Source organism: Eptesicus fuscus, chromosome 3 (assembly GCF_027574615.1).
Source record: "Eptesicus fuscus isolate TK198812 chromosome 3, DD_ASM_mEF_20220401, whole genome shotgun sequence".
NCBI lineage: Eukaryota > Metazoa > Chordata > Mammalia > Chiroptera > Vespertilionidae > Eptesicus > Eptesicus fuscus.
The window spans coordinates 1781414-1791860 of NC_072475.1; the positions used below are offsets into that span (position 1 = coordinate 1781414).

Sequence of the window (10447 nt, forward strand, 5' to 3'; positions counted from 1 at the left end):
TGAGCTTTCCCGGCCACCCACCCAGGCAGGCAGCTTGCTTCTAGTCAGGTCCCTTCCTCCCGTCTCCCTCACAGACACGGCCTCTTGCCCTCACCGGTGTGGCTCAGTGGATAGAGCATCGGCCTGCGGAATGCAGGGTCCCGGGTTCGATTCCGGTCAAGGGCATGTACCCTGGTGGCAGGCACATCCCCAGTGGGAGGTGTGAAGGAGGCAGCTGATCAATGTTTCTAACTCTCTATCCCTCTCCCTTCCTCTCTGTAAAAAATCAATAAAATATATTTTAAAAAATAAAAATAAAGACACGGCATCTTGAATTTTCAGTGTAACTCCAACAGCCTTTGAAAGCCCCTTCTACATCTCCTCCGACCAGAAAACACCTCTTAGTTGTTTGAGGAGAAGACATGGTGTAAATCCCGGCACTATCAGTGGGACTCGGAGAGCCTGCACCTGAGGGATAATGGAATAAAAGGTTTTGTATCACAGAGTGCCATGCACTAGACTCCGTTCCTGCTGTAGATCTCAGTCCACATGTAAGAGGAGCAATCCCTGCTTTCCTTCTGCTTCCACTCTCTCCATTCTCATTTCCATGGAGACTATTATTTTGTCAATTGTCAAGTAATACATGTATCGTTACATTATCTCTCATCTTTTTTTTTTTTTTAATATATTTTATTGATTTTTCACAGAGAGGAAGGGAGAGGGATAGAAAGCCAGAAACATCGATGAGAGAGAGACATCGACCAGCCGCCTCCCGCACATCCCCCACCAGGAGATGTGCCCGCAACCAACGCACACGCCCCCGACCGGAACCGAACCCGGGACCCTCCAGTCCGCAGATCGACGCTCTATCCACCGAGCCAAACCGGTTTTGGCTATCTCTCATCTTGATACATGTGCTAGGTAGGATCTAGGTGCTCAGTAAACATTCACTTAATAAATTACTTTTGAAATATGTGCAACCTTAAAAAATTAAATTGCTGACCTGTAAAGGTTGGCTTTTTAAAAATAAGTTTTCGAATCTGGCATGGCTCCCTGGTTGAGTGTCGACCTGTGAACCAGCACAGGCCCGGGCTGCGGGCTCCGTCTCCAGTGGGGGGCGTGCAGGAGGCAGCCGATCAATGATTCTCTCTCATCACTGATGTTTCCATCTCTCCTTCTCCCGTCCTCTCTGAAATCAATAAAAACAAAACAAAACATTTTTTTAGAAAGACCTATATGGAGACAAATTCTTCAGTGGATAACAGGATAAGATGGGCCAGCAAAAGACACAGTCATACAGTAGTACCGGACGCCATAGAGCAGTTAGGTAGAGGGCCTTTGGGGACCATATAAAACAGAAGCACAAGCGGTGACCCCAAAATTAAGAAATCGCTCCAACACGCGATGTTTACACTATAGATTGTCATTACACTTGAAGAGTAGCACATATGAAATATGTTTAAAACAATGTTAAGACTCATGTATGCCTATTACATTAGTTATCTGTTGCTATATAGCAAATCATCCCCAAATTTAGCAACTTAATACAGCAAACATTCATTATTTTGCAGTTTCTTTATTTTTTCTCTTTTTTTTATTTCAAAGAGGAAGGGAGAAGAGAGAGATAGAAACACTGATGAGAGAAACATTGATCAGCTGCCTCCTGCACACCCCCTGCTGGGGATCAAGCCCGAAACCTGAGCATGTCCGTTACCTCCTGGTTCATAGGTCGACGCTCAACCACTGAGCCACCCCAGCCAGGCTGCACAGTTTCTAAGGGTCAGGAGTCGGGGAGCAGCTTAGCTGAGTGATTCCGATGCAGGACCATCATGAGTCTGTGGTTAAACTGGCGGCTGGGGGTACAGGCATCTGGAGGCTCTGCGCCCCCTGCGGCTCACCCCCTGGCTGCGGGCTGCAGGCCTCAGTGCTGGGCACATGCCTGTCTACACAGCTGCCTCGGACATGGCAGACAGAGAGAGAGAGAAAGAGAGAGAGAGAGAAGGAGGGCAGGAAGCTTCTAGGCTCAGAGAAACATGCCCTCACACTGGCTCTATTCTACCGGTCACACAGACCAATTCTCCGACGTGGTGAGAGGGCACCACACAGAAGGTGAATATCAAAAAGGGGGATCTTTGGGGGTCATCTGGGGTGCTGGCCATGACATCATAGCTTAGTAATATTTGGTTCTAAATGAAAACGCTCCCCAGTCTCCTCTGGCGCATCCCAGGGCAGACTGCCGGAAGCGTGTGCTGGTCTAGAGCCACGAGCCAGGGGCCAGCCGTAATGCTTCCTAAGATGGGGTCCAATTCCTGGTAAAATTCCCAAGAAAATGAAGGCAATTCTCATAGCAGTTGCATTTGTGTGTGTGTGGGGGGAATGAGTGTATATAAATCATGCAAAAAGTATGCTGTTGATATGTAAACTAGAGGCCCGGTGCATGGGGGGGAAGGCGGGGAGGAAGAGTCCCCTCAGCCCAGCCTGCACCCTCTCCAATCTGGGACCCCTGAGGGGATGTCCGACTGCCAGTTTAGGCCCGATCCTGGGGATTGGTCCTAAACCAGCAGTCAGATATCCCTCTCACAATCCAGGACCGCTGGCTCCTAACTGCTCACCTGCCTGCCTGCCTGATCACCCCTAACTGCCCCCCCCTGCTGCCCTGGTAGCCCCTAACTGCCCCCCTTGCTGTCCTGGTTGCCCCTAACTGCCCCCCCACCAGCCTGGTCATCCCCAACTGCCCCCAGACAGCCTGGTCGCCCCCAACTGCCCCCCACACCCCACTGGCCTGGTCGCCCCACACAGCCTGCTGTTCAGTCATTTGGTCGTCCCTCGCTAACCCCCCACCAGCTTTGTCGCCCCACGCAGCCTGCTGTTCGGTTGTTGCTGTGAGGGCATCCTGACCAATTTGCATGTTACCCTTTTGTCAGTGTAGATGTAATTCTGTTCTAGGCCTAGGTGGCTATAAACGCACTCTTCACCCACATGCATGTCTGGTGGGATGTTGGATGTTGGGCAGGACATGGAGAAATTCCTCCTTTTGCTCGACTGCCCTGTGCATTGTGAGCACCTGCCTCCCTGGCCCCACCTCCTACAATGCCTGTGGTCAGGGGTGATGCTCAAAATATTGAACAACCAATCAGAATAGATGCCAGCCAGCACCGCGTCCTGGTGGAATGGGCTAATAGAAGCTCTACCTCTCTAATCAGACGGTCAGCTGAGGATCCCCCCCCCCCATTTCCCAGATGTCCTCTAGAGGGCAGTGCACCCCCGCTGACAGCCACCAAGACCCACGCTGCACCCCGCCCCTCCTGTTCACCTAGGATTACAGCAACCCTGCAGGGTGGATCGGAGGCACTCCTTTGCCCGATGAGGAGAGGGGCGTTCAGGAAGGTCCACATAACCAGTGACTGGCAAAACCTGGATCGAAACGCAGAGCTCCCTGGCTCCAAGCCCACTCACTTCCCTGCTTCACACTGCCGGAGCTCACTGGGTTAGGGTTTCAGAGAGGAAGGGAGAGGGAGAGAGATAGAAACATGAATGATGAGAAACATTGATTGGCTGCCTCCTGCATGCCCCCCACTGGGGATCAAGCCGTAACCCTGGCATGTGTCCTGACCAGGAATCGAACCCGGGACCTCTTGGTTCATAGGTCGACGCTCAACCACTGAGCTACATCACCTGGGCCAGAATTAACTTCTTAACAAGAATAATCTATGTCACAGGCAGTTTTGATATCATCCATCTAAAAGATTTTTTTTAAAAAAGCATTTAGGTGGTCAGCCAAAAATACGGTTATTATTATTTTTAAACTCTTTATTGTTGAAAGTGTTCCATATGCCCTCTCTTTCCCCCCCCCCATTGACCCCTTCTAGTCCGCCCGCCCCAGTGGTTATTATTATTAGCTGTTTATGTAACAGTGGACCATTGATTAATCATGAAAATTAATTTTATTAACATTTACAAATATAAAGTGTGCTGTGCTAAAATTAAGGATTTACCAGAGTTTTCTGATCATTCCACCTTCCAATTATCCAATATTGAAAGTGCTTTCCTTGCTTATGGTCCTTCAATGCAACTGGGTGTCACACACTGAATTCCCTTTTTAGCAAGACTCACAGAATCATAGCCTTCTCGATGTTCCGGAACTCAGCCCTCACTATAAAGCTATACTCGTGTGTTGTGCTGTCACCATTTTGTTTGGAGTAACGCTATCATTCTAGAAGCCAAATAACTCATCAACAAAATAATCACACACTATAGCAATCAATGCCCATCTCTAAGCAAAAGGGTCTGAAATTTCCTTTTGAAGATGTAGTTTTGTTTTAACTCTCACGTTTCACAGAATAGCTGTTCCTCACACACGAGATGGCCCGGGCCACGCTCTGAACCGCGTCCAGAACGCGGCGCTCTGGGGTAGGCGAGGACATGACCTGCTCCTTTTGACCCCTCTCCAGACCCTTCCGGTTGCCCAGTTCTGTGGCCAGAGCACTTACACGGACCTCAGAAAGGCAGCTCTTCTTAACGTGGACGGGACACAACCATCTGACGGATGTCAAACTCGTGTCATCTGCCGAAGGTGCAACGTTCCGGCATCTTGTCCTTGTTCACTGAAGGGTTCCTAAGACAGGAAATTCGAACCCGAAGGCAGGAAACTGAGATTGTCATGTGGCTGACAACGGCTCTGGGGCGTCCCACACATGAAGAGACAGGCCTCAGGCACGTGTATGCAAATCTACCATTTCAATCTCTGAGGAGAGAGGAAGCCAGAAGTGAAATCTCACGTTTCCGTTGAGCCCAGGGGTTTTTCACTCCTGGAAGATCGGAATATGCCCTCAAAACTCTCTAACAGTGGACACGGGGATCGATTTCTAGAATAGCTATGTCACCAGCATGGCCGGGCCATTTCTGCAGCCAATGGGTCGTGAAGTTAGGGAGGAAAAAGTACAACCCAGATATACTTTTTAAAACTCAGGGCCCGCAGAGAAGACCTTTATAAGGAAAAGCAGTGACTCCCGAGGCTGATGTCCTCATCTTAACATTTCCACCCACAGGGTCCCAAAGCCTTACAACAGTTTTGAGCTTTGATAACCCAGCTGCCTACATTCTTGTTCAGGTTGATGACTTTTGATGTTTTGGGTTTGTTGTTGTTGTTGAAGTGCTGGTGTCTGCAACTGGCAAATGCAACTGGTTTGAAGTTATTAGAGTTTAAATCTGCACTACGACGTTTGGAATACCCTTTATGATTCCCAGCCCAAGCCCCTGTCCTAACGCATCTCACCTGATGACTGACAACTAAACTTGGAAATGGATTAAATTGTTTTTTCTTAGGGCGTCTCTTCTTCCCTTGCTATTTTCCCAGAGCAAAGCTGGCTGAACATTTCTGTGCCAGTCTCCTCCAGCTTTCTCCTCACACATCACCGGAGCTGTGACCAGTTTTGTGAAAAGTACGGCACACGGTTCTCTGACGCCTGTGTAACAGCCTCTATGTGTGACGTCAGCACAGCGGAAGATGATTTGGGCCGGGGCTGTGAACGTTGAAATGGTCAGGTTTTAATGAATTTCCACACATTCGTCCAGTTGAAAAACCCTGTCCTGACTCCAGGTGTTTTCTCCCCTTCACCCTGATCAATGCTGTTTGCGTTTCCCTCTGCGGCTTCTTTGGATTTGATAAGGGTCTCGTATACTCCCTGGGCTCTTGCGATTTCTTTCTGCGCATCGAAATGGACCTTTTGCCTGGTTAGGAGGGGAACAATCAAGTTAAAATCGTTCACTCGCTTGTTCAGTTTTCTGATGTCTTCCTGAAACTGCTCACAAACTTGCTTCCACTGTGTCTGTTCCGTGGGCGTCATGGGGTTCCCCAGTTTTTTCCTGGACACTACAATGGACTCTCGGAGTTGATCAATAGTATCCTTTATCTCCTTTTGCATTAGGATCCATTCTGGTTGGTATCCGTTATCTATCAATATTCTGTTCAGGTTGTGAGTCATGGGATCAATGTATGAACAGCCAGAAAACTTCTGTAGAGGCTTTCCTTTCCCACTGAGGTTATCGAAGTCTCCCCTGGCCATAGACTCCTGAATGAGATCCTCCACTAAGCGCTCTATTGCTTGAGTTATCTTTTGTTCTTTACTGTGTCTCACATCTTTGACAGTTAAACCTTCAGGGAAGTACTGGCTATGCAGTTTCTGCTTCTGATATTCCAACACCTGCTCAGCGGCACGGTCCGCTCTGAACTGCCTGTACTGCTTCTCTCGTTGACTTGGCGTTCCAAAACCAATACCTTCGAAGCTTAAGTAATGCCTGTGCTGGGGAGCTTTGTATTTGGAGTTTTCTTCCTCATCCTCTGCATCTTCGATTTTCTTCTGCCTGGCACTGGTTTGCTGCATCACGTGGGAGCGCACCGCCCTGTACGCTTCTTCGATCTTTATAAACGTCGCAGAATCCGCCGTGGGAGAGCCACTGTCTGGATGGTATTGCTTGGCGAGCTTCCGAAAAGATTCCCTGACATCGTCTGCAGAGCATCCTTCTTCCAGGTTCAGCCGCCTGTAATATTCTCTCATCTTCTTTGGTGATTTCTGAGTTGACATCATCCTGTTTCTAACGACTCCAAGAGATGAAAGCACGTTCATTCGATTACGAATCACTGCAGCGTTTATCAGACGAGATCTTAAGAGTTGAGCCATCATCACATACAAGGTGTTATCACGCCCAGAGTTCTTCCTAGCAATGATCTATAAAATGACAACAAATAAAGGGGATGAGAGTTGCTAATTTCATATTTTCAGCAACAAGGAAGAAATTGCAAGCACAATATGGGGCAGTTCTTCCTAAGGCGGCTGCCAACATTCTTTTTTTAAAAATATATATATAATTTATTGATTTTTTACAGAGAGGAAGAGAGAGTTAGAAACATCGATGAGAGAGAAACATCAATCAGCTGCCTCCTGCACACCCCCTACTGGGGATGTGCCCGCAACCAAGGTACATGCCCTTGACCGGAATCGAACCTGGGACCCTTGAGTCTGCAGGCTGATGCTCTATCCACTGAGCCGAACCGGTCAGGCTGCCAACATTCTTCTAGCTATATTTCACTAATGTTAGCAGAGAAATGGAAGTTGATGATGTCTAGCGTTAACACATTGTGATGTAATCTGGATTCTACTCACTAAGCACAGAATTTTAGAGCAGGCAAGTTCTTAGAAATCAACTAATCCAGTCTCCTATTTTTAAGAGAAAATGTAAGCCCAGAAGGTTAAGCAGCGTCACCAAGTCGCATAACCAAGCACAGTGTAAGCCAAATGGTTAGGGTTAGGGCACACTCAAATGTCTGGCCCAGCTGCCTGGGTGAGCCGCAACCTATGGTCAGGGCACGTGCCTGGACTGTGGGCTCAGTCCATCACTGATGATCTCATCATTGATGTTTCTATCGCTCCCTCTCCCTTCCTCTCTAAAAATCACTAAAAGTATATTTTAAAAAAGTGTTTGTCTGCATCCCCGGCTGGCGATAAACTTCATCAGCACCATTGTTCCCTTGGTGTTCGACTGTGTCCTCATGTGAACGAAAGGAGCCACATGCTAACCTGACAAGCTCAGGGGAGGCCTGCGTGGCAGTCTTGCAAACTCAGAGACCTGAAATAACCACAAAGGATGGTTTGAAAATTAAATATTTAACTACAAACAGGTTATAGTGGGCAGTCATGTCCTAGGCCAGTATCTTCCCTGACAAAGGTCAACTTAGATCTTTACTGAGCCCATTTGCCTTTTTGCCTCTAAGATAACATATCTGTGAGATGTCTGTGAGATGTCTGGGTAACTTGTAACTTCCTTCTTTTGCTGGAGCCCCTGGGGCACAACCAAATGTGGTGGGCGCCAGGATAGATACTTCAAATTCCTTCATTATCATGTTAATTGTTCCTGTACCCACCTAAGTATGTGTCCATCATTTTGCTTTTTATCCAATCCCAGGGGTTTCCCACCGGTTGACTTTATCCCACCTCCTTAATCCATCACCAATGAGTTTCATGTAGCCGACCTATGTCCCTCCTCTGATGGCAATGTATAAATACAGATGTAACCCACCATTTCCTCGGAGCATTATCTCAATTCATTGAGGTTCTGCTTCCCGGCATATGTCGACATTTTGGCTCAAATAAACTCACTAAAATTCTTTACAGGTTTCAATGTTTTTTTTTCGTTAACACTCATCTCAAGGACGATGAGACTTACACACACGCGACCCAGAGGAAGGACGCGGCCCAGAGGAAGGACGGGCCAAGCCTGCAGCTAGCTGAATGAATGGAGCATCCAAGCCTTTCATCGCCAGGCTCGTCAGGAAGGGGCTGGCTGCTGCCCGCGGGGAAGCCCAGTAAAAGGGGAGCCCCCCAACATGTCAGCCGTTCTGTAAAAACAGACGGAGCGTGCAGGAGAGAGACCGGGCACGGGAATGGCGATGCAACGGTGCCGAGGTCCAACTGTGAGAGGCATCTGGGTGTGTGAACGCTAACCCTGAGCGCCTGGAACCCCACCTTTCTGCACAACTGGGGTCCAGGGCTTCCAGACTAGTTGGGAGGTGGTGGTAGTGCCAACGGGGGTCGCCGCGGGGGAGCGTCCGTCCCCACGCGGGACACACCCCGCCGGGCCCCCACTCACCTTCACCGCCGCGGGGAAGGGGCTGCGCGGCTCCCGCCCCCACGCCGCGCCTCCGCGCATGCGCGCGCGGGCCGCCCTTCGCTCCCCGGAGTCTCCGCGCGCGGCCGGGGTCTCCTCCGGGCCGGACCATGTGCCGTTTACCCTGAGGGGACCTGCGAGGCGGCGGGGCACCGAGTCCTGCCTAACCGGGACAGGTGTCCTACCTTCCCGGGATCCCAGGATCTCTCTCAAAACGAATTCTGCCCACGAGGACACAGGCAGGACATTTCAGGAGGCCCGGTCCCGCCCCGGGGCGACCTGGTCCACCTCCCCCCCCCCCACCTCGAGCGGGAGGTGGTCCGGCCGATTGGGATTGTGGGAGATGTAGTTCGCGGAGAAGTGCGACGCGCCCTGGACTCCGCAGTGCGCCTGCGCCTACAGTGAGAGAGGTGGGAGGGAGCCGGATGTAGCGGAGCTGTGGGAGCAGCGGAGGTGTCGTGGAGTGGGCGGAGGTGTGTAGGGCTCGTGCAGGGTGTGCACAGCATAGATTGGGCCCCTTGAAGTCTTTTTTTTTTTTTTTTTTGGGGGGGGGTATTGATATCAGAGTGGAGGGGAGCTGGGAAAGGGGGACATCGGTGATAAGAGAGACTCACTGATGGGCTGCCTCCTGCATTATCAGAGCTCAAGCTGTAACCCAGGCATGCTGGGAAGCGAACCCTAACCTCCTGGTTCATAGGGCGAGGCCCAGCTGCTGAGACACGGAGGCCAGGCTTGAAGTATTTTTTTAATTTATTGATTTTGAGAGAGAGACAGGGAGAGAGAAACATTGGTTTGTTGTTCTGTTGTATTGTCAATCATCGAATGAGATACAAGACGCCTTAATGAGCCAATTAAATAGGAGTCATTTATTGCTCGAGGCCCAGAGGGAGGTGTTTCTTCCAAATCTCTCAGCCCTGAAATAGAGGAAGTGTCTCGTATTTATACTTTTCGAGCCTCTTTGCAGATATTACAAAGGGCTCTGTGTGAGTTATTGTTACAGACAGTTGTAACCTTGAATACATAATGAGTTAGTACTTGGCATAAGAATATGGGAATTATTATCAGTTTTAGTCTATTACATTGGATGGCTAGCTTGCAAGGTCAGACAGTTAAGTTTATCTTTTTCTGTTATTTGAACTAAAAACAAAGTCATTTTACAGAATAGCAGACTGTCTTAAGGTGACAGAGTTTATAGTGACAGAGTTCACAGGACCAGGGACGATCTAACAATAGCAGAGAGTTTCAAACAGCAGTTTTTTACACAAGATGGAGGTCACTCTGCTTCAGCTCCACTTGTTTATGCATCATTGGTTGCTTCTTGTATGTGCCCTGACCAGGGATCCAACCCACAACCTTGGTGTATGGGGACAGGTGCTCTAACCAGCTGACTACCTGGCTAGGGCTGGGATCCTTGACCTCAGTCACTTGTTTTGGGGAGGGAAGACGAGTCATTTCCCAGAACAGCCTCTTCGGGGCAAAGATCTACTGAGTCCAGAAAGATCTACCGAGTCCGAACCCGGCTGGACGCCCCGCCTTCATCAGCTCAGCAAGTATTTAGTGAGCAGCTCGCTTAGCCGGGCGTTGGGACAGGCTGAGGACAGTCGAGGGCAAAGTCAAAACCGGGGTCTCCTGGCTTTACGTGGGGACTTACTGTGGGCAGGTAGTTAAGGAAAGAAAAAGAAACTTGGGAGTCAGACCTGGGTTTAAAATCCTCTTTCTTTCATTCGCTTTTCTCTGCGCCTGTCTGTCTGTAAGATGAGAGCACCAGTCCCTGGTAAACGTGTATGTGGCACTTAGTTTTTGC

At 49.4% G+C, this 10447-nt stretch overlaps 1 protein-coding gene across 1 annotated transcript; it reads right to left on the minus strand.

Moving 5' to 3' along the window:
* Positions 1 to 5196: 5196 nt before the first annotated feature.
* Positions 5197 to 8685, minus strand: DNAJC28 (DnaJ heat shock protein family (Hsp40) member C28). Its single transcript, XM_008145802.3, has 2 exons — positions 8626 to 8685; positions 5197 to 6707 (listed from the first exon to the last, which is right to left on the minus strand). The coding sequence occupies exons 1-2, from the start codon at positions 8683 to 8685 to the stop codon at positions 5520 to 5522; spliced, it is 1248 nt and encodes a 415-aa protein (XP_008144024.2). The 3' UTR covers positions 5197 to 5519.
* Positions 8686 to 10447: the final 1762 nt, after the last annotated feature.

What these genes read in the sequence shown, in the direction of transcription:
- DNAJC28 (XM_008145802.3), bottom strand. Translation starts at nt 8,685, where the DNA reads ATGCGCGGAGGCGCGGCGTGGGGGCGGGAGCCGCGCAGCCCCTTCCCC. An exon ending in CCTTCCCCGCGGCGGTGAAG is followed by an intron (nt 6,708 to 8,625) that starts GTGAGTGGGGGC and finishes GTCATTTTATAG; the next exon opens with ATCATTGCTAGGAAGAACTC.